General features: G+C 38.7%; 1 protein-coding gene across 3 annotated transcripts in view; it reads left to right on the top strand.

Moving 5' to 3' along the window:
• tln1 (talin 1) overlaps window positions 1-22,461 on the top strand; it is a 71,678-nt gene extending 49,217 nt beyond the window's left edge. For all 3 annotated transcript variants that reach the window (XM_067483420.1, XM_067483421.1, XM_067483419.1), the window contains 15 exons: window positions 17-136; window positions 226-372; window positions 579-745; window positions 948-1,131; window positions 1,582-1,707; window positions 1,799-1,915; window positions 2,147-2,332; window positions 3,070-3,177; window positions 7,213-7,318; window positions 9,732-9,856; window positions 10,108-10,233; window positions 10,590-10,652; window positions 10,749-10,931; window positions 20,534-20,659; window positions 21,120-22,461. In XM_067483420.1, the coding sequence (XP_067339521.1) occupies window positions 17-136; window positions 226-372; window positions 579-745; window positions 948-1,131; window positions 1,582-1,707; window positions 1,799-1,915; window positions 2,147-2,332; window positions 3,070-3,177; window positions 7,213-7,318; window positions 9,732-9,856; window positions 10,108-10,233; window positions 10,590-10,652; window positions 10,749-10,931; window positions 20,534-20,659; window positions 21,120-21,254 (2,019 nt within the window). In that variant the 3' untranslated portion in view covers window positions 21,255-22,461. The remainder of the gene's footprint in view (window positions 1-16; window positions 137-225; window positions 373-578; window positions 746-947; window positions 1,132-1,581; window positions 1,708-1,798; window positions 1,916-2,146; window positions 2,333-3,069; window positions 3,178-7,212; window positions 7,319-9,731; window positions 9,857-10,107; window positions 10,234-10,589; window positions 10,653-10,748; window positions 10,932-20,533; window positions 20,660-21,119) is intronic.
• Window positions 22,462-24,086: the final 1,625 nt, after the last annotated feature.

Below are 24,086 nucleotides of genomic sequence, written 5' to 3'. Positions count from 1 at the left end.
TTTTTATTTGTCTTAGGTGACCAAATCTAACACCAACCCAGATGACCTAGGAGGATTGGCAAACCAGCTGACCAACGAGTTTGGAAATTTGGCAAATGAGGCTAAATACGCAGCCGTTACTGCAGAGAATGATGAAGTAAATAAAAATTATCCTCAATATCCTCTCTTTTAAAGACACTGTACAGACCATTTTCTTAATTTTGATGACGTTTTGTTTCTTTCTAGATTGGTTCTAACATTAAGAAGCAGGTGGGTGAGCTCGGTTCCACCTGCACAGGTCTAGTCACCAAAGCTGGAGCTCTGCAGTGCAGCCCCAATGACTCTTTTACCAAGAAAGAGTTAATTGAGAGCGCCCGCAAAGTCTCAGAGAAGGTCAGACCACAACCCATCACTTCATTTTGTTTAATCTATTACGTCTTGGTTATTTTATTTTTCTGATTAAACAGTAATAATAACGGATGGACAGGGTGTTGACTTCATTGTTGGTTTTCAAACTTCCAATGACGGGACCCTGGATATTTCAATATTTACTTGTAACTGCACTCTTCGCTCACAACAGATGTTTTGTCTCCTTTCAGGTTTCCCATGTGTTGGCGTCCCTACAGGCAGGTAACCGTGGCACCCAGGCTTGCATCACAGCAGCCAGTGCTGTATCAGGAATCATTGCAGACCTTGACACAACCATCATGTTTGCCACTGCTGGTACTCTGAACAGAGAGAACACAGAGACCTTTGCTGACCACAGGTATCAATCAAACACTCCATACAGAGAGCTAGAGATAAACCAGAACTCTAAGGTTTGTTGCAGAAGTAAAAAAAACATACTAAGTTTGTCCGTAAAAACCAGCGCAGCACAAACAATGGAGCTTGTATGTAGCATCCCTATTTTGTATTATTAAAGCTGCTCAGTGATGTCTGGTTATATTCTGATCTTGCTGTGTGTGCAGAGAATGCATCCTGAAGACAGCCAAGGCTCTAGTGGAAGACACCAAGCTGCTGGTGTCCGGTGCTGGAGCCAGTCAGGAGAAATTGGCCCAGGCTGCCCAGTCCTCAGTGTCTACCATCACTAAACTGGCAGATGTGGTCAAACTGGGAGCTGCCAGCCTAGGTGCTGAAGACCCAGAAACCCAGGTACAAAGTGTAGAGCTGCTTTAAAGTTAGTTCGTGAGATGCATTCAGCTCAACTAAAACACAACTGGGTAAAAGGGCTTATTATAGCAGGTATCATAGTTGTTTCTACTGAATACATCCTTCATCAAAGTACATCATTCATTACCAAATTCCCAAACTTGACGACCCAGAATGACTCTGCCACGAATAATTAGCCAATAAATAGAACAGTTGCTTCAGGAACAGCCTTCACACAGATGTGGCTTGGGACATTGTGATAGAAATAACAAACAGATACAAGAAAAGGTAAAACGTACAAGTCACTAGCTTTCAGTCTTCTGAAGGACAGAACCTGATAAACCCACATGCAGCCCCCGAACTAGGACACAGCTAATACTTTGTGTGCGTTAATAAAACCACTACCTACAATATATGAAGACATTGGACAAAACTGTGTTCTGCACTCTGCAGGTGGTCCTGATCAATGCAGTAAAAGATGTGGCCAAAGCTCTGGGTAACCTCATTAGCGCCACCAAGGCAGCTGCAGGCAAACCTCATGATGACCCCAGCATGCTGCAGCTTAAGAACTCTGCTAAGGTAAGATATCTTATCTTTACAGGTCCATCACATTTATTGTATAACATGCACCAGTTAACTTTGCCACATATAATCTTGTCTGTTGCTCTAGGTGATGGTGACCAATGTCACATCCCTCCTGAAGACAGTGAAGGCAGTTGAGGATGAAGCCACAAAGGGAACCAGAGCTTTGGAGGCTACTATTGAACATATCAAACAGGAGCTGACTGTGAGTGATTACTTTCTTGAAATAGAACTAATGTGGTCACAGTATGATTATCAACATTTGAAATAAATGTTTCTACGACTACTACAACTAGAACCAGTAGGAGACCATCTGAAACAACCCAAGATTCATTCTTGTGTCTGAAAGTGTAACATGAAATTCACTTGCTTACTGGATAAAAGAACTGGTATATATCCGCCAACCTAATCGAAGTCCCCTGGTTTTACCACACAGGTGTTCAACAGTTCTGACCCACCACCAAAGACGACCGCACCAGAAGAGTTCATTCGAATGACTAAAGGAATCACGATGGCGACTGCGAAGGCAGTGGCTGCTGGAAACTCTTGCCGTCAAGAAGATATCATCGCCACAGCCAACCTCAGCAGAAGGGCAATCGCTGACATGCTGCATTCCTGCAAGGTACATAGGGATTCATGTCGAGAATTTACTGTACACTGTGGGTGGGTCCACACTGCTGCTGTTTCACTTCAACATTTTGAACACATGAGAACACGGCAAAAGAAGTACAGAGATGCAAGTAGGTCTTATTGTGAACATGAACATGTAAACCTGTGATTTAGAAACAATGAACTGCTTTTACTCATGTGTCTGGATGTCACATGGATACTGTACCTTATTCATCTGTGTCATAGACCTTAGTCCTTCAAAAACACATCAGCCAGATAAAAAGCTCTGTTAGGTGACACATCTCAATTCCACATGGTGGATATATTTTAACAAATGTCCCAAATGCTCTAAATGACCATAACTTTGTACAGAGATCTGAAATAAGAATAAGATAGTCAACTGTGCAAGGATGGAATCTGTGGTGGAATTACAGCAATTCAGAGACATTTGGGGTTGTTTCTAAATATCTTAACCAAGCTTTTTGGAATAAAGAAACATGTCAACTGGTGCAGCAATGTGAATAGTCTGCTGCGTAGACAAACCAGTGAAGATTACAGTCTGACAGACACTAAACTTGAGTGTAGACAATTCATGGGTTTGTTGTATGGTGTGTGAATGGGAATAACACTAACAATTTATAAAATGACTGAAGTGTTACTTTAATGTACAATAATGTTGCTCTAAAGAGGTATTGTAACAACATGTCAGTGTTTGATCAGATGTTGATCTCTGTCTGTCTGCTGATTCAGCAAGCTGCATACCACCCCGAGGTAAATAGAGAGGTTCAGATGAGAGCTCTGCGCTATGGCAAAGAATGTGCTTCTGGATATCTGGGACTGCTGGAGCATGTGCTTGTGGTAAGACATCATTACCATCACTCTAATACACACTGTTAGTATTGGAAATACCATGGTGACTAATTGATCATTTACTAGGTTAGTGGGAATAAACATAAAAGTCTTGACTCCTAGTCAAGGATTTTTTGACATGACAGAAAAAAAAAAGTGAAAACTATGGCCTGGCTAAGTTTGTCCCATGATTTGAATCCAACAGAAAAACTATTTAAAAATCCAGGTGAAGCAACAAAACTCCTCCAGCAAAGAGCCACTGAAAAAAATGGACAGTGAAGAATGACAGATCTGTTTCCACTTTTGTGAGAGACTACTGTCATCCATGTTCAAGAGGAGCTAATCTGTTATCAAAAGGAAAAGTGGACAATGAAAATATTTTAAAAAATTAAAAAATCTCACAAATTAAGGTTTGTTTTTTATTTAGAGCTTTTATTATAGCTTAATTAGTCAAACATGATTTTTTTTCAGTTAATTGGCTTCATTCCTTCTTGGGCCTTAACTGAAAAGGAAAAAAAAATATTTTATGGATAGAATTCTTTTAAATATGAGGTATAATGATCTGAACTCACAAATGAAATAATACTCAAAAAACAAAATCATAGATTAGTATATAGCACAAAACATTACAATAGAAAACATTAAATAAAGAGATACATTTTCCTTATTTTTAAGGAAAATGTATATGTATAATCCTTATTTTCCCCAAAGGGAAATTGTTTTTATAGAGGATGATTGTACTAACTATGTTTTACTGTAGAGTGCAACAGTAGTCAATGTGCTGATCATTGACTTACAAACCTTTAAAAACAAAATATGTGTTGATTGAAACCTTTAAAATATATGTTTAAATAACAAGGTCACAGCTGGTCACTGCTTCATTCACGTTTTCCTTCTGTTTCCTCCACACAGCTGTAATAGAGGCACAGACTACTGTGCAGTCACATTACCTGTACTTACCTGTACTTTGAGTAAAGTCTGCAGTATTATCACACATGAGCCTTTTACTGGACAATAGTGTTTCTGAAAACAGAACCATAGAACATTTAACAAGCACTTAGAGGGAAATACAGCACACGTATACTGTAGTGGTGTTGCCTTTCAGGATCACCCTGCTCTCCACTTTTACACTTGCACAGATTAACACCACGGCCCTGCCCTGTACTTCAGTTTAGATCTGTTTACAAGTGCTGAAGAATGGCACCTCACATCGCAGTATAAATACATGCTACTAGTCCTGGGATTATGACCAAATACAGTTTTCAGTTTACAGTAATAATCCCTTTCCTCTTTCTCACATCAGTGTTGAATAACCTATTCCCTTTCTCCATTGCCCTGTCTGTGTTCCCTAAAACTGATGTCGGTGCAAGCCGGTGAGTAGACGGCGTGATTGACCTGCACAAGTGTGTGTGGGTTGAATGATTCACCGGATACTTTTCAGCAGCAAAGTCTTGCAGAACATTGTCAGCAGCATGTTAACAGATGATAGACCAGCTCAGCTTGTGGACGTAAGGGGATGTTTGGACAATCTGCCCCTTTTTTGTATATGTTTACTGTGTCATTGTTTTAGCCTAGATTTATTTTTAGTGTTTTATTTGTTTTTTTGCCGTGTTATTGCTGTTTATGTTATTTTTAGTCAGACTTTGGAAAACCGCAATAGAAAAAACAATTATAAATAATAATAATAGTAGTTGGAATATCAGATGGCATGTTTGTCTTGATCTTCCCTGCTTTCAGAACTGCTTGGCTCAGAGCATGTCTGTGAAATTCTTGGAATGAATGTTAAGTTACTGCTTTAAGATTCACCTGATAGTCTTGCAGCTGTTTGGCTCTGTGGATGGAACCTGTACATTACAATTGCAAACACAAAACTAATAACTGAACTTGATTAATTCTTAGCTTTGCAAACAGTCTCCACCCACTTAATAGCTTTTTCTACAGCTTGTGACCATTTCACACAATAGCCATAAAAGTAGATGATCAAATTGTAAAATTTTCTGAGCATGCTCAGCAGTTCACCCATGTCGGCTGAAAAACTTGCTTGCGACAACATTAGACTCACAAACCCAGTGAAAGAATTTGTACATGTGCTCTTAAATCAAAGAAAGTGACTGAACAGCATGAACAGTTAAAATCACATTAGCCTCTGAGGATTATATATCCTTCAAATATAAACTCTTTGAATATTGCTTTGACTTATTAAGCTTTCAAAAGCATAACATTTTCTGACAATGAATGTCAGAAAATATCTCCCGCCCTCTAGTGGTTGGAACAGAACAACCAAGCTGTGTGTCCACACTCACAACACTGATGATGTTGCTGAGTAACATGGTTTGCTGTTTGTGGATGTGCTGCTACCCAACAAGTTCACACCACAGTGAGGCGTCTTAACTTTCAACCCCATTATATTACGGCTGAATTAACCTTTTCATATGACTGATGCACAGAGCTGCGTTCACTTGTGTGACAGAGAAAGTGCCCCGTCTATTACTGGGTCAGCACTGGAGCTCACTTCTGCACAGGTGTTGTGTGAACATGTATGTTTCAGTTTGTTAGCGTGCAGTATGTGAATGTGTTTGTGTTTGCCTGAGGCATCGGTTTGGCCTGCTGCATGCGTTCCTGTGCAGTTACATCTCACTTCTATCTTCTCATGACAACGCATCTGAATAAACTTGAGCTGGGTTGGGCTGAGCCCTGTTAATGCCCTGCACCTGTCACACGCTTGTCCAACCTGAATACTGCATGTCCACCAGGACAGTCTGAGGACACTAGTTAAAATCCAAACACCAACAAATGAAATTAGACATTATTTTCATTCAATTATGTTTTGAGTCTTAACGTTTTTGGGATAATATGAACAGAAGTCTCATTTCATGCCCATATTGCTGCTGATAACCTGAAATCATTGTTTCTTACTGAAACTCTGGAAATTGTGCTTTATGATAAAATATCAGAGTGGGATAACATTAATTCTTCCAAAAATACTCTCATCGTAACAAATATTGATATGTGAGGCAATAATGTTATCCTTTAAATACAAAGCCTGCCAGAGATCCAATATAAACCATGAGTTATTCAATAGAGGATATGCATATAATGTCATTAAAGGGGCAGTGTAAAAACTGGGAGTCTCTGTCCCTGTGCATTTTCATCAACACAACAAAAAGCTAAATAGGAAAAAAGGGTTTTGAAAATAAGCTTTACAAAAAGAATTGTTCAGGCAAAATGTTAAACTTAAAAAATCTTAAAATTCTTCAAAATACAGAGTCCTGTTCAAACATCTTAGAATGAGAAAGTCTATTGTTCGCTTTGGTTGTACACTAAGGGCATTTGGGTTTTGGATTAAAAGATGATTATAACACAAATTTTCCGAATTTCGTGAACGTGCCACCCTTTGTGTCAAATAATATATTTTTTAAGTGTGTATCGTGGGCTCTGTACACACAGTTTTCCCACAATTTCAGACAAGACATAAATTCTTTATGGTAACGATGGAGAAACCTGTAGGACGGGTGGCTAAAGAGAAGGACTTTCATGTGAGCTCCAGGAAGTTTTGGTATCAAATGGCTCACAAAGATGATAAACTGGATAAACCATGGCCAGTATTCAGAAGGAGGAGAACTGCTGAAGCATGCAATGCAGTGCTTTTCTATCATTCGTGATACGGTTGGCATGAGCAGGAGTTGAGCTGAAGCTTTGAATTTACCAGGTGGTCCCCATTCCTATCCTCACCTATATATACAGTGTGTACACCATGAATTGCATTGAGTAGGTTTTCAGCCATGTCCATCTCGTAGGGGATGTGAGTTAGATGACAACATGCCTTCGTCTGGCCTTGGAACTACTCAGTATGCAGCAGGAGAAACAAATGCATGTGTAGAAAATTGTTTCCAGTCCTCTCTATAATTTGAATGAACAGTGCATAGAATATAAACATGTTCTGTGATGTTCGCTATCATATTAGCATGAATTAATCCTTAAGCACTGATAATAGAGAGGATCAATGAACAAAATGTTACAATACTTTTTCCTCTTCCCCTACAGATCATACAGAAGCCCTCTCAAGATTTGAAGCAACAGTTGGCCAGCTACTCCAAGCGGGTGGCAGGCTCTGTCACTGAGCTCATCCAGGCTGCCGAGGCCATGAAAGGTATCATAATCTTTAAAATCTTCAACAACCAATCTGACAGTTGAGAAGAACTACAATGTCAAATGTTTCTTTTGGTCTAGCTCAGTTTACACTGAATGGTATTTTATTGATCTTATGCACTTGTGTTGTCTGCCCGACTTTACCACTAGTGAACTTTGATCGTCATTATAATGCAATTACAATTTACATTCGTTAATGCAATAAATAGTGCTGATAACCAGCACTATTTTTAAAGCCACTTGGTATACAACTTAAAATTCTGACTTCGTGCCCCACAGTATCACAGCATCAGACAGTTGGGGCCTCAGAGTTTTAGACATGCTCAAGACATGTCTTCCAGCCTAGCATCAGGTCTTATTTACAGCACTTTATGCAAATGTGGCCTAACAGTAATTTGATGAAGGATTAGTGACTACTCCCCTTAGAGTTCTACAGTTTCACACAGCTCTGTCTTGGCATCGCCCTCAGAAGAGTCAAGTACAGATTACATTGAACTTAAGGTCTATTAATGCATCATCTGTCAGATGGAGAGAAAGTCACCCTCAGAGCATGATATTACAGATTTAGGTCCCCGAGCTCCACTTTAAGAGATACTATTGCACTATTGCTGAATTCAACAAGTGGTTGTTGACTGAGGTTTCAGACTCAGATTCTTCTTTGTAAGTAGCTGAAGTAGACTGGGTGATATGGACAAAAATGTGTTTGCATATTTTAGGCTAAATGGTGATACAGTGAGCTAAATGGTTAGTTGTATGTCACAGTTTGGGACCTTAGTTTCAGTTATTTGATTTTGTCTAGTTTTCATCAGCGACTTTTTAGTCTCTTTTGGTCCTGCATTTTTAACATCTATTATACACCGATCAGCCACAACACTTCGGGGCATTTTTACACAAACCAGTTGTCTCTGTTGCCATAATAATACAGTACCAGATGATACAGGGTAGGACAAGTAATAAAAGCAAATCCCCCAAAAAGTGTACATAGTGCATATTTAATCATGGATATGTAATGTAATAAATGTAATTATAAATTGGCAAAATAAGAAAAACAATACATTAAGAAAAAATTTTGTTCCTTGTGTTGTTTTGTAGAGAATCAAACACCAATTTGTAACACCTGCCCATCATTCTGTTGTCTAAAGTGAATATGCTGATCAAATGTACCTTTCTACAAAGTATTATATTTGACTGATCAGCATGAGATAGCGGCTGCCTTTTAGACATGCAGCATAATTATTAGATTATCCTGACTTTTTTAGTGGATGTATGTGTGAATGAAAATGTAAATGAGTAAAACACTGCTGACATTATTTGGATTATTTCCTTTGAGCCCTCTAGTGCAGTGTCCATATTATGCAGGTGAGCTCGTGCGTGCAGCACGCTGCTCTCTTGGGAATCATTTGGAGAATTAAAAGTGATCCAGTGGGCGTGTTATTGATGTTTGTATCATTCAACTGCCATTGTAGTCGACGGATTGAGCCTTTTGTATTAGTTGTATGGCTCCAATGTGCTGTAAAAAGACTCATTTTCTATCATTTCTCCATCCTTTGCACTTTTAATCGCGTATGGAAATCGAGCACATTTTGACACTTGTGGAAGCTTCTCACTCAGACGACCTCCCGCTGTGAGTTGCATGTATAAAAGGCCACTCTGGATATTGTCAGAAGTTCATGTCTGAAACAGGCTAGTGATGTAAATCAAAGTACATTAGGCAGTAAAAAATATAAAGCAGTCAGAAGTCTGTTCATCTTCACTTTAGACAACAGCATGATGGGCAGGTGTTACAAATTGGTGTTTGATTCTCTACAAAACAACACAGGGAACAAAATGTTTTCTTAATGTATTGTTTTTCTTATTTTGCCAATTTATAATTACATATATTACATTACATATACATGATTAAATATGCACTATGTACACTTTTTGGGGGATTTGCTTTTATTACTTGTCCTACCCTGTATCATCTGGTACTGTATTATTATGGCAACAGAGACAACTGGTTTGTGTAAAAAGTGTTGCCTACGCATTTCATGAATAAACAGTGTTATTCTGTATATTCTGTACTGTATACTGATGCTGCTAAGTGGCCTAGTTATATTACAAAATCTGACCGGTTAAAAAATTGAGCTCTCTAAATCAGGTCACTGGTCATCGGGGTCATTTTGTAACAAAGCCACAATATTTATCTTCCTTTTGGGGAATGATGGGAAGTCAGGCATACAGTGAAGAGGAAGATAAAATGTTCTTCATAAACAGCAACAGCTTAAAATAAAATCTAAAGGATCCCAAAAGCCATATTATCATTACCATTGCACCACATTCCGAGTGGTTAATGTAAATCCTGTGGGAACAAATGTGAAATTTTGAGTGTTTTTCAGCACAGACTCAACTAGTGTTGGTTCTGTGTGTTGTAGGCACAGAATGGGTGGACCCTGAGGATCCCACTGTCATCGCAGAGAATGAATTGCTCGGAGCTGCGGCAGCCATTGAAGCAGCTGCCAAGAAGCTGGAACAGCTGAGGCCCAGGACCAAACCCAAGGTTAGAGAACTTTCTTACAGAGCACCAGCATTGACACTGAGCCTGTTACCCTCAGCAAGAGGTTACATACAGTGTGTGTGCTGGGCTATCACATCCACATGTTAATAGTTTACATTACAGAGTTATTCTGAACAGCGGCCCTGTTAATATTTAAAGGATAGTGCCTTTTTTCTGCAAACGATCCCATAGATAATCCCAGTCTTAGAATGCAGAGTGTTTGTTGATGCTTGCTTCCCCTTTCTTGTAAACAGGAAGCAGATGAGAGCTTGAACTTTGAGGAGCAGATTCTGGAGGCAGCCAAGTCCATCGCTGCTGCCACCAGTGCTCTGGTCAAAGCTGCTTCAGCTGCACAGAGGGAGCTGGTGGCTCAAGGGAAGGTATGTCAGAATACCACAAAAGGATGAATGTTCTATTAAATAAATCAGCATTTAAACCCTTCTTCACATAGAGCTGGTGTACATCATCATCATCATCATTTCTTCTGTGCTGTACATCATAATATCCCTTAAACAAATGACCTTTAAGTGCATTTTAGAAACTCCTCTTTTTTTTCATTAAAAGCTACTGTAAAAATATTTTGAAATCAAGTGGGCAACACTGTTGCGCTGCACTGTTTTTAAAGGGGAACACACTGTACTTTATTTATCAGTCCTTGTCATTCTCATCCTCCTAAATCAACATTCCTGTTGTTTCCATGAATGAGGATTCTGAGACAGTTCTTTTGCATTTCCAGGTTGGAGCAATCCCAGCCAATGCAGTGGATGATGGACAGTGGTCTCAGGGGTTGATTTCTGCTGTAAGTCCTTTTTATCAACAGTGTTTGGTAAATCAACAACAAAACATTTTCAGTTATCAATAACACATCTCACAATTGTTGCCTTGGACTCCTCAGGCACGAATGGTTGCTGCAGCAACAAACAACCTGTGCGAGGCAGCCAACTCTGCGGTGCAGGGACACGCTAGTGAGGAGAAGCTGATCTCATCAGCTAAGCAGGTGGCAGCCTCCACTGCTCAGCTGCTGGTGGCCTGTAAGGTCAAGGCTGACCAAGACTCCCAGACAATGAAGAGGCTCCAGGTCAGCATATGCACGTTATTGTCTGTCAATTTGCTTCACACACATGAACCCACTGCTGTCTTTTGTTGTTACATGGACAGGTACAAATTTTATAATCTTAACATCACCAAAACAGTTGGAAGATCAATTTCTCAATACTTCATCCTCAGTAGATGAATTTCATATTACACTAGCTTTGAGATTGTCTTTGAATTGAATAGGTCGGAGTGAGAGCACCTCAAAATAACCAACAACCATTTGACACGATTCCTCAGGGACATAACATACTAAAGATTGTTGTCTGTGAAACCCTAGTAGCAGCAGTTTGTAAAATAATCAGACCAGCCCATGTGGCATTAACGACGATGCCACATTCAAATAAATGTAACTCACTCCGAGATTGAGATGTTAAGTTTGAACTTAGCTATTTGTGTTATCGAGCAGTTAAACAGTTGTACCTATTAAAGTGAGTGTATGTTAGTTACCTGTCGGCCTGCATGGCCAGTAGCTCTTTGACATCATCTTGATGTGTCTTTGCTCTGACAGACAGTCAGCAATGTCTCCCCTACGGCAGAGACTGTGTCTGGAAACATGACAGAAATCAGTCTCTTCTGGCAGTATGTTAGAGCAGCTCTCATTTCAAACAGACTGCTGTCTGCTGCTGACGTCTTGGTCTCCTTTCGGTTTATCCTATGAGTTCAGTGTCACCACAGCGGATCATTGTCTGCATGTTGATTTGGCACAGTTTTTAAGCTGCATGTCCTTCCTGAGACAACCCTCCCCAATTTATACCGGGCTTGGACCAGCACTGCACAGCTGGGGAGGGGGAATGGGCTGTTAGGGATTCAGTGTTTTGCCCAGAGACACTTCGACATATAGCCAGGACCGGGGATCAAACCACTGACCCTGTGGTCCATGGACGACTGCATGGACGATGGCTGTGGGAGCTACAGCCGCCCATGGTCTCATAGGGTATTTACACATACAAATTGAAAAGCCTCAACAGGTTCAAAAGGAGCGGACAAAAGACGAAAGTTGAGAGAGACTCGATTTTTTGCCAATATCCTCCGATGCAGTAAAAACTAGAGCTAGGTGAAAACACAACGTTCATTTTGCTTCCAATGGAAGCCTTCACAGAAAGGGAGTTTATTACCTAATTTTAAACAACAGAAAGGCAAAGCTGAGTTGTGTTTTTACCAGTAGATCTGTAATAAGTTAACAGGTTTTAGGAAGGAAGGGTTGTCTAATCCTGGTAGCTATGTCAAACAGCTACAGTCAAATAAAAGCAGAGTATCTATAGAGTAAATTATAATTGAATTGTAAATTAGTGCTCAGCACTACTTTGTATCCATATGTAGTGTGGACACTTTGTTGGTAATATTCTAATGAGACACGTCCCTCTACTTGTCTCAGACTTCAGTCTACTGCGCAGTACAAACAATTCACTGATAAACGCTCAGTAATACGACATTACATGAAATAATTCCCAGATAAGTGAAGTTTTAGTTTGCCTTGATTAAAAAAAAATCATATTTAAATCTTGCTGGCTACGTCTATTCCTCTAAGCTGTGCACCATCTGACTGGGTTCACACACTCAATTACTTGTTGTTAAAGAAAACCTACAGACAAAATAACATAAAAAAGTCTGCTGATCTATGCAAAGTATGTGCCCTGCAACCTGGATACTTCCAATTATTTAATTATTAAAACATGCTTCTGATTTTATTCTAGATTTCCATTCTGTTAACATATGTGTGGGACAGAAAGCACTTATAGCTGGCATACATAAGCACACTCCTTCCTCCTCATCAGAAATATGAATACAAAATAGGGTGAAGGAGTCTTCATTAGTTACCATAGCAACAGAGCTTGAACTTGAGCCATGATTTGTACTCTAACCTAACCCTAAGCTGGAATTAGGTATAAAGTTAGCTCGCTGGGCTTTTATTCCTGCACAGTTAGAGCAAGCAGGAAGACGAGACAGTTCACAAGTTACCTGCATGCAGCACATACTGAAGGAACAATAGCTGTCATCCTGCAACAGCTGTGGTTGTTGGAGAGCACATAGTGTGTAATAGTCTATTCATAGGCTGGAATGTGTAGAGTTACAGGTGAGCTGTGTGATCAGTACAGTTGCCACATCAGGATTATCATCTTCTATATTTAGCACAGTAAGAATGTTATTAGTGGGAGAGCTGTAAGCACAGCTCTCACACTATTGAGATCCTTTTCTTTATTATTATTATTATTAGTGGGAGAGCTGTAAGCACAGCTCTCACACTATTGAGATCCTTTCTCTTTATTATTATTATTATTATTTTTATTTCGCCGTGTTTCGGTCACTATCTCCTCCTAGACGGTTTGTCGTAGAAACTCCGTTCCACTTCCTAATCGTAGGTCTCTTTTAGGACATGTGGGCTATTACTTTTCTCATTAATAACTTTTATACTTTTTATTATATTTCACTTTTTATCAACTTTTCTTCCCATTGAAAATGAATGGAAGCCACTTAAAACTTCCCTTCAACTTGCCACTTTTCATCTGCCTCTTGTGTCGTCATACTTTGGAGTAGAAACTTCATTTAAAATTTATACGGGTCTAGTCCCTTTCAACTTTTTCTGTGTTGATCAGCTTCTTTGTATCTTTTATACTTTTTGAATAATCGCAGTTTTAGTTTTAGGCAACTTTTGGAGCTTTTTCAACTTTTCCATTAGTGTGTATTGCGGAATGTTGGAGCAGCTAGAGTGGGTGACATCACACGCACTCTAACTTTTCAGCTTCCACTTTTAGCAACTTTTTTCCTTCTTTTCCTTCTTTCCTTCAGTCAACTTTAATCTTACATAAACAAACTATACATCAGAATGTAGGTATTTTTGTCTTCTTTCAGTAAATGTAACTCTCATAGTGACAGGACTGACGGTTCTTTCACCAAGTGTCCAGAAGCAGAGAGAGTGCCGTCTGAAACTCCCATTGGAGCCCATTATAACAGAGGTTCTTAAATTCTAATCAAATCACAAACGGGGGGCTGTTTTAAAATCGCCACCGCGCCTTCATTTTATGGAGTATCTTCAAATAAAGTACATCAGTGTGTTCATTGAAGCCTTTTGTCACTCACAGTTTTTGGATTGTTTCGATAGGACTAATACCTTTTCATATTTTGAGCATTTTGCGAGGCATAGTCTCAGCAATTTTCCAGCCTGCCTTTGCATTTGGCTCACATGACTCAGCAGGCGGGCAGCAGTCATTGTCATGGTAACGGACACAGCTGCATGACGTCATGTAATCAGCCTCAGAGCTGTGTCCACACACTTTACCTGAGTTTTTCTCCCTCAACATACACAGTGGAGACACACACAGACACACACCCTCACAGACAGGAAACACTTTCAAAATAAAAGCCTTTCATAATATTTTATCCACTTTTTAGCATTTAAATGCTAAAATGACTTTGTGGTGAAGTTTCCCTACACACACACCCTCACAGACAGGAAACACACTTTCAAAATAAAAGCCTTTTATCATTCTTATTTTAATTATTTAGCATTTAAATGCTAAAATGAGTTTGTTTTGAAGTCTCCCTACAGTGGACACACAAACTACCACACAGACAGGAAACACACTTTCAAATTAAAAGCTCTTTTCAACTTTTTTTTTTTCAACAGTTTTTCAGCATTAAAATGGTTCCTTCATTTCTAAGTAGTTACTTCTAGCTTTTTTCTTTACACTTTAATAGCAACTTTTTTACTTTGCTTCTTTTTTTGTTTCTTTTAACTTTGGGAATATTTACCTTTTCCTTTGTTTCTTACTACTTCTTTCCACTTTTGTTAATCAAGTTGTTGCTTTTTCACTTCTTCCTTTACACTTTTAATAGCAACTTTTTTACTTTGCTTCTTTTTTTGTTTCTTTTAACTTTGGGAATATTTACCTTTTCCTTTGTTTCTTACTACTTCTTTCCACTTTTGTTAATCAAGTTGTTGCTTTTTCACTTCTTACTTTTTTCTTTACACTTTCAATAGCAACTTTTCATTTTGCTTCTTTTTCTGTGTCTTTACACTTTAAATATCAACTTTTTACTTATTTACTTCCTCCATTGTTACTTTCTACTTTTTTTCTTTTCTGAATTCAACTTTTCCTGGGATTTTGGATTTTTTCCTTTTCTTGTCATCTTCTTCTTTCTCTTTTTGTTTGTATTTATCTCTCTTCAGCGTTTGCGGCTTTGAACGTACAAACGCCTCTGCTCTCAGCAGCTTCTGAGCGGTCGGCCTCTACCGGGCGACTTAACAGCTCTCCCACGTAATTTCCTTGGAAATTGCCTTTTCTAGTTATTATTATTATTATTATTATTATTATAGCTCGTTTTTCGGTCGCTATCTAGTCCTAGACGGTTTGTCGTAGAAACTTCGTTCCACTTCCTAAACGTAGGTCCCTTTTAGGACAGGGGTGGTATTACTTTTCTCATTAATAACTTTTATACTTTTTATTATATTTCACTTTTTATGAACTTTTTTTCCCATAGAAAATGAATGGAAGGCACTTAAAATTTCCCTTCAACTTGCCACTTTTCATCTGCCTCTTGTGTCGTCATACTTTGGAGTAGAAACTTCATTTAAAGTTTATACGGGTCTAGTCCCTTTCAACTTTTTCTGGGTGGATCAGCTTCTTTCTATCTTTTATACTTTTTGAATAATCGCAGTTTTAGTTTTAGGCAACTTTTGGAGCTTTTTCAACTTTTCCATTAGTGTGTATTGCGGAATGTTGGAGCAGCTAGAGTGGGTGACATCACACGCACTCTAACTTTTCAGCTTCCACTTTTAGCAACATTTTTCCTTCTTTCCTTCAGTCAACTTTAATCTTACATAAACAAACTATACATCAGAATGTAGGTATTTTTGTGTTCTTTCAGTAAATGTAACTCTCATAGTGACAGGACTGACGGTTCTTTCTCCAAGTGTCCAGAAGCAGAGAGAGTGCCGGCTGAAACTCCCATTGGAGCCCATTATAACAGAGGTTCTTAAATTCTAATCAAATCACAAACGGGGGGCTGTTTTAAAATCGCCACCACGCCTTCATTTTATGGAGTATCTTCAAATAAAGTACATCAGTGTGTTCATTGAAGCCTTTTGTCACTCACAGTTTTTGAATTGTTTCGATAGGACTAATACTTTTTCATATTTTGAGCATTTTGCGAGGCATAGTCTCAGCACTTTTCCAGCCTGCCTTTGCATTTGGCTCACATGACTCAGCAGGCAGGCAGCGGGCAGCAGTCATTGTCATGGTAACGGACACAGCTGCATGACGTCATGTAATCAGCCTCAGAGCTGTGTCCACACACTTTACCTGAGTTTTTCTCCCTCAACATACACAGTGGAGACACACACAGACACACACCCTCACAGACAGGAAATACCCTTTCAAAATAAAAGCCTTTCATAATATTTTATCCACTTTTTAGCATTTAAATGCTAAAATGACTTTGTGGTGAAGTTTCCCTACACACACCCTCACAGACAGGAAACACTTTCAAAATAAAAGCCTTTTATCATTCTTATTTTAATTATTTAGCATTTAAATGCTAAAATAAGTTTGTTTTGAAGTCTCCCTACAGTGGACACACAAACTACCACACAGACACAGACAGGAAACACACTTTCAAATTAAAAGCTCTTTTCAACTTTTTAACAGTTTTTCAGCATTAAAATGGTTCCTTCATTTCTAAGTAGTTACTTCTAGCTTTTTTCTTTACACTTTAATAGCAACTTTTTTACTTTGCTTCTTTTTTTGTTTCTTTTAACTTTGGGAATATTTACCTTTTCCTTTGTTTCTTACTACTTCTTTCCACTTTTGTTAAACAAGTTGTTGCTTTTTCACTTCTTACTTTTTTCTTTACACTTTCAATAGGAACTTTTTACTTTGCTTCTTTTTCTGTTTCTTTACACTTTAAATATCAACTTTTTACTTATTTACTTCCTCCATTGTTACTTTCTACTTTTTTTCTTTTCTGAATTCAACTTTTCCTGGGATTTTGGATTTTTTCTTTTTCTTGTCATCTTCTTCTTTCTCTTTTTGTTTGTATTTATCTCTCTTCAGCGTTTGCGGCTTTGAACGTACAAACGCCTCTGCTCTCAGCAGCTTCTGAGCGGTCGGCCTCTACCGGGCGACTTAACAGCTCTCCCACGTAATTTCCTTGGAAATTGCCTTTTCTAGTTCTTTTGGGCTATTGCTGAGTATTTTCCCTGCATTACTTTTTAATTTCTTTTCATGATGGTGGGTGACAGATTGGAAGGAAACTTGGCTTCAAGTCATTTCCTGACTTTTATATATACAGCATCCTACCTTTCCCATAATGTAATCAAATTAAATCATCAGTAATGTTTTCTGAAACTACAGAAAAGCCACAGAAGAACGGTTTGATAGCCCCAGGAGGACCCCATCTCCACAAACTAAGCTGAATTTAGTTTAGAATTTTGCATGTGAATGGCCAGTAAAAGTGCAGACACACTGATGGATCTAATTTAGCACAAAAAGGTAGTTGTGACCTTTATGTGTAATTGAAGCGGTTAGTCTCAGGCCAAACCAGAAACTACAAGTATCACCTGTCACTGTATCCACCAAAAAATACTATCTTTAACGTTGTGTGTATGCTAGTTGTGAGCACATCAGCTTGCCCAGGCCATCTGATATTCTCCAATCAGCAGTGGCTTATCTCCTCCTCTTCTGGGTCTGCAGCTGCCACCACAGTAATTCCCATACATTTACGTCTACAGCTCTGGAAAAAATCCACCGGTCCATCCATGGCACCAAGAACTGGAAACATTAGCCCTGATCTATGATTACACCAGCAGCATTTGCGCTCTTCACTCTTTGCCATGGCGCTTTTTAGATTATTCCAAGTGCTGGGTAATGTACATTCCCCGTTAAGTAACTGAGGGAAGGACTTGCAGGTGGTTAACGGACAAAACTGCCCAAACACTAAATTGCCAGTTTATGTTATACCACCTACTTAATAAAATACAGTAGCCACCCTATTGTTCCCATGGGTGTCGAGGTTTATTTTCATATTGTAGCCATATAGTCACATTAGGATAAAGGCAATAAAGTACACAGTTCTACATTAAAAAATGTAGTAAAATAGTTTTTTCTGGTCTTACTGCTGCACAATTAGTCCTAATTGTAGCAGCATGTCACAGACAATTAGCTCAGAAATCTCAGAGCCATGTACTCTACTGTAAAACACCACATGACACTTATGCTCTGTGACCAAGAGAACTATACATAAGTAATTTACTACAGTGATGGCTTAAAACCAAAGTGCATCACCTGTAGTTTAGAACTGCCAGATTTATTGTCATGACTAATTTTATTGACTTGCACAGCCAAGTAAATTGATTCTTTGAATTATGAATCAGTAATTAATGTTTGACATATTAAACATTAGTAGTACTGATTTAATTAATTGTGAATGAAAACTTTCCTGAAAGGCAAATTCCCATTTGCACTTTCTGTAATAGATGGTATCAAATCTTAAAAAGTCTATTAGTGTGACTGAATTAAAAGTAATCTACAACATGATGTGGGCAAAAAATGAAGGGCTCTAAATACAAAGTGACTGTATACATTCAGTTTATTAGGAACCCCCAGTTACAGCTATACAAGAAAAAGTAATGACGCTTTTTGCAGTTTCCTGGTTTTTTGCTTAATTGGTCATGAAATGAGATTTGATATTCATCAAACTCACAAATATCAATAAACATAATATTTCTAAGCTGATAAAGAACATTGACTTCAACATCCAGTGTGGCATTTAGAAGAAACAGCAGCCTATGTGAGCCATGTTTCACAAAGCTAAAAGACCTATGATCAAGACTTGTTCTGCATGAAGCTGCAAATGGTTACATGGACTTTAGATATTCATCAGTCCACAGTAAGACATACAGTATTTTCTATTTATGGAGACAATGTGGTACTGTACTGGGCATCCAGCCAAGATCACTCCAAAAGCACAAGCGTAATGAGGTAAAAGAAAAAAACACAGAGTAACAGCTAATGACTTGAAGGATTGATTGGAGTTGGTTAACATCTCTGTTTATGAGTCAATTATATGCATTTAACAGGCAGGGTGTCCCTGGCAGCACACTAAAGAGGAAGCCATTGCCCTCCAAAAACTACATTGCAGCATTGCAGCCTAAAGTTTGGCAAACACCACCTGCACACTCCATGACACTACTGGGAAATGTCTTGTGGACAGCTGAAACCACAGGAGAATTGTTTAGGACCAGCATATACTTTGTATAGCATAAAAAGTAAAATGTGTGCCAAAATGAAAACATTCTCCCAACAGTAAAGTACGGTGGAGGGAGCATCATGATGTTGGGCTGCTTTAGCCTGGTATCAATGGCAGGTCACTACAGAGGAAGCCATTACTGTCCAAAAACAAAACTGCAGCATGTTCAAAGTTAGTCAAAGACCACTTTTAAACTCCACAACAGTACTGGGAAATGTGAATAGATGAAATGATGCAAGAATTGTTCAAAGCTCAGAATAAGTTGAATGATGTTGCGGGATAATAACCGTAAACATTAAATCATTTTATCAGCTTAGAAATATTTGTTAATTTGTGACTGGTGAGGATAACATTGCATTTAAGGATTAAGTTATGCAGAACACAAGGAAGTTGCAAACAGTGCCATTATTTTTTTTGCACTCCTTTATGGAACTGATCATGTTTATTCTTTTTTGTGTGTTATAGAGTTGTTGATCAAATAGCTGATCATGTTGGTGTCTGTATTATTGTACTGCTCTTCAAGTGTGCTTCATTATAAAGAGAGCTGCTTCCTCAGCCTAAGCTCCTAAGTGGACAAAATAACAGAAATTCATCGGATCAACATGAGCACGAACTGAAGCCTCCAAAATGGGGTATCCTGTTAAATCGACACTCCTCTAAAATATTTTTAGAAAGTCAGCCCATCCTGGAACAAACAGTGTGACAGTCCCAGTTTAGTTTGTGTGAACAGTTGATGAAGAGAACTTCAGTGTTGTAGACTAACAGTAACATTTCAGCTGAAGATAAACGAGCAGAGGAGAATTCAGTTATGTCTGGTGTGACTGCGGCATCTTCTGCCAGCTCAGTGTCTGATTTCAGGCCACAGATCCACAAAAGGAGAAAACTCCTCTCCTTTCGATGTGAGTGGCCCAGTGAGACATGTTTGGCTTTGAGTGTGCTTCAGCAGGCTGCTCTTTGTTGCCTTTTACAGATATTCCTAGGTGCTGTGCAGGGGGAAAAAACTGCTATAACTTTCTCTCCGAGCACTAATGGAAGTTTTCTTTCCCTTTCCTGGAGATGCTGTTACAAGAAGCACAACTGATGCACCTACAGCTTTTAATGTTTAACTTAGCTTCTCTTCATTTTTTTAAAACTAAGAGAAGGAACTTGTGCTGCTGCTGTACTACAGCCCCCACAATTTAATATCCACTATCTTTATTAAGCAACTCTGCCACTGTGAAATTCTCCAGAAAAGGTTAATGATTGAACTCTAAGCTACAATGCATTTGGTCAGTTTACTCTTTCCAACATTAAGAATAAACTTAATTTTACAAATTCTTTTTCCTTGTGTGTTTCTGCCAGGCTGCTGGAAACGCTGTGAAGAGAGCCTCTGACAACCTGGTGAAAGCAGCACAGAAAGCCGCATTTGATGCTGAGGATGACCAGGCTGTGGTTGTCAAGAGTAAAATGGTGGGCGGTATTGCTCAGGTGAGTCAGAATTCCCAAACAAAGCACTTTCCAAGTTACAATATCGCTAATAATCGAAACACTGACCCTGTGATCTGTGGACAACTTGCTCTACTGTTCCTTTTGAGCCACAGTTGAATGATTCTTTACACGACATTAGTCTTGTGTATATGGTTTAAAGGCAATACAAAATACAAGTTTCCCTTACCAGGGCCTCATGCACAACATTTCTAAGCTATCACTACTAACAATTTTGTATTTCTTATTTTTTTGTCCTTTCGACTTATCCTATGAGTTCAGTGTTGCCACAGCGGATCATTGTCCGCATGTTGATTTGGCCCAGTTTTTACACCGGATGCACTTCCTGACACCACCCTCCCCAATTTCTACCGGGCTTGGACCAGCACTGCACATATTGTTTTGCCTTTGACTGGTTGAAGCTGGTGTTTGCTCAGTGTGCTGACAGTGTGTTGTGTTGCAGATCATCGCTGCTCAGGAGGAGATGCTGAGGAAAGAAAGGGAGCTGGATGAGGCCAGAAAGAAGCTGGCTATGATCAGACAGCAGCAGTACAAGTTCCTTCCCTCAGAGCTGCGAGAGGATGGCCAGCAACAGTGAAATGTGTGTGTGTGTGTATGTGTGTGTGTGTGTGTGTGTGTGTGCAACACACAACACACATTAGCAATAGAACAGTGATCCACAGAATGCTCAGGACCGTCCCCCAACTCCATGTTGAGTGAGGAGGCTGCCGTAGAAAACTAATAATAAGCAGAGTGACTCCAGTTCCACAAGGATGGTTTTTATTTGTTTCTCTATTTAATTTTTTAAGTCAAAAATATAATAATACCAATGAGTAAGAATTTGGATAAAAGCAAAATATATATCACTAAAGTCTGGATTATATGTGTATGTCTTGTGTACGTGCGGTGTGGCTTCATAAAATGACAATCCTGCCAGTAAATTCTGCTTCTATCACTGTTCAAAACTTAGTGTTGGTTCTTAGAGACATCAAGACAAGCACAATTTATGCTTCTGTGCAAATAATCTATGCAGTTTGTGTTTGTGTGAACACGTTTAGAGGCAAAGAGCCTTGATGCGTGTATGACAGTTCATTGTGAAGCACAGGTCTGTGATCACATGATGGGGATGAACTAAAATATTTTTAAGTTGAGATCTGGAAATTTGTACATTGCGGTCAAACAAATCATTTTTTAAAAAAGACTGAGCAATAAAATCCGATAAAAATATATCTCAGTAATTTGCTATTTGAATAAAAGTGTTGGTTGACAGTATTTAGGCCTTGGTTAAATTAGAGGATGTATGTGTGAAGATTAAGAAGCCATATATTTATCTTTGAGACATTTCATATCTTATTGACTATATTTGGGTGATTGGTGTCGTTCTCTAGTAACATGTCATCTGTGCCAATGTTAGTTTTTCCTTCAGAATTCCTGATTTATACATAATGGTTTAGCTTTAATGTTTGATGCTACCAATGTTAGCTCACCTTTTGATCGCAGTATATCAGTGTTCATAAAGTGCCTTCATAATGGATTTGTAAACTGTAATGATCTGATATCAACCATTTACCCTCTAAATGCACATCTTAGCTCATTTAAGTAATATCATTTAAACCACGCTTACACCACGAGTCTCACATTTTTCTACATTATACCTGATATAAAAAATCCTGCAAGTCTTTCCTTCTTCCTTCACATTTTTAACTTGGATGTGGTATAAATGTAATGCTGGTGCACAGCATTACCACCTCATGGGCACTGTAAGAGAGATTTATATGCAATAAAGCCAGTTTTATATGAAAGCATTGGAATCTCTTTTTTAAGTGTTTGACATTCAGTCCAAACTCTCTCTGAAGTTTTCCTCAATAATTGTCTCGTAGATAGAAGTATTTTTTTTGTTTGTTTGTTTTTTCCCAAAAAGTTGGAATAGTTTGCACGAATTACTCAAAACATGTGTAACAGCAAAAAAAAACACCTGGTGAAAAAAAAAAGAGTCTTTGTCTTTTTATAGCATAGGGTGAGGTTCACCACTTGGTGAAAGACTGCATGGGCAAATAATGGGCAAACCCAGGGGACAAGGCTGAAAACAACCACATATTAACAAGATCCAGAAGCACTGATACCTCTGAGTCCAGGCTCAATTAAAATGGCCTAAAGAAAAGTGTAAAAATAATTAAAAAAACTCCTGTGATTTGAGAATTCAAAACTTGTAATTCTTTGTGAAAATCATGAAGCCAGTGTCAGTATCTGTGATGCTGTTTGGCACCATTAATGCACACAGCATTGGTACCTTGCACAAAGAATTTAAAGCAACATATGCTGTCATCCAAATGTTTTTCAGGGAAGGTCTTGCTTATTTTACCAAAAGGTTTATACATTCTGCATGTATTGCAGCAACAAGGCTCCATAGTAAAAGATGTTGGGTAATGTGGCACCCATTAAAAACAATTGGTGTATTATGAAGCAAAAGTTTTTAAGCATCTGAAATCCTATTTTAGTCTAGTTAGAAGAAGAGGTGATGCTACGCTGTGGTAAAAATGGGCATATCCCAACTTTGGTTAAACGTGTTGCAGGCATTAAATTAAAAACTGACCCGAGATTTTTAGGGGAAAAAATGCACATTTTATGTTGTCTATGTTGTATTTACAATGTAGGTTTTAGGTGATGTGCAAGTCATTGGATTATATTTCTTTACATGTTACACACTTTGTTAGTAGAACAAACATCAATAATGAAATATCATTAATTGTGTTTACTGTGTAAATAGTTCATGTTCCCACAATATTCAGTGATGAATATGCACAATGGTGGCACAATAACTCCTGGAACCATAACAGTAAAACTGGATTTCAAGCCTCTTAACTACAGGTCCTCGAAATCATATAATAAGTCAGGACTCACCTTGTCATTGTGTTTAAGTGAAGTTTCAGCAAATGACCAGCAGCCACACAGGAATCTAAAGCCCTCTGTGTCTGGTGTCTGTTGTTAGGACTACAACCTTACAGTTCCATGTGTTTGACAGCCATCACACTAATCTGTAACATATGAATTAATCTGAGGGAGGCTCACAGGAGAAGCCCCCTGCTCCATCATGGTTCATGCTCTTCTAGCTTAAGAGTGACATCAGCGCCACACCTCCTGATTTCCAATGACTGCCTGTCAGATGTAGCAGTGAACATGGGGGAGGGGGAGGGGGAGGGGGGAGCTCCCATGAAAAGCTTTGTTTCCATGTCAGGAAATCACAGAGCTGGTTTCTGTACATTATAAATGGTTTTTAATTTACCCTTTTCTGTCTTGACCAATTTGAACTTTGTTGTCTAAGTGGAGTAGCCAACTAATGCAAGTTACCACTGCTTTAACCTGAGTAAACATTTGTAGTATATTTGTAGTAAATTAGTGAAGCATATTACTTTCACTGGAGTATTGAGTT

The sequence above is a fragment of the Channa argus genome, chromosome 18, assembly GCF_033026475.1.
Source record: "Channa argus isolate prfri chromosome 18, Channa argus male v1.0, whole genome shotgun sequence".
In the NCBI taxonomy this organism is placed as follows: domain Eukaryota; kingdom Metazoa; phylum Chordata; class Actinopteri; order Anabantiformes; family Channidae; genus Channa; species Channa argus.
The sequence above is the reverse complement of the archived record's forward strand: the minus strand, read 5'-3'. Positions and strand labels throughout refer to the sequence as shown.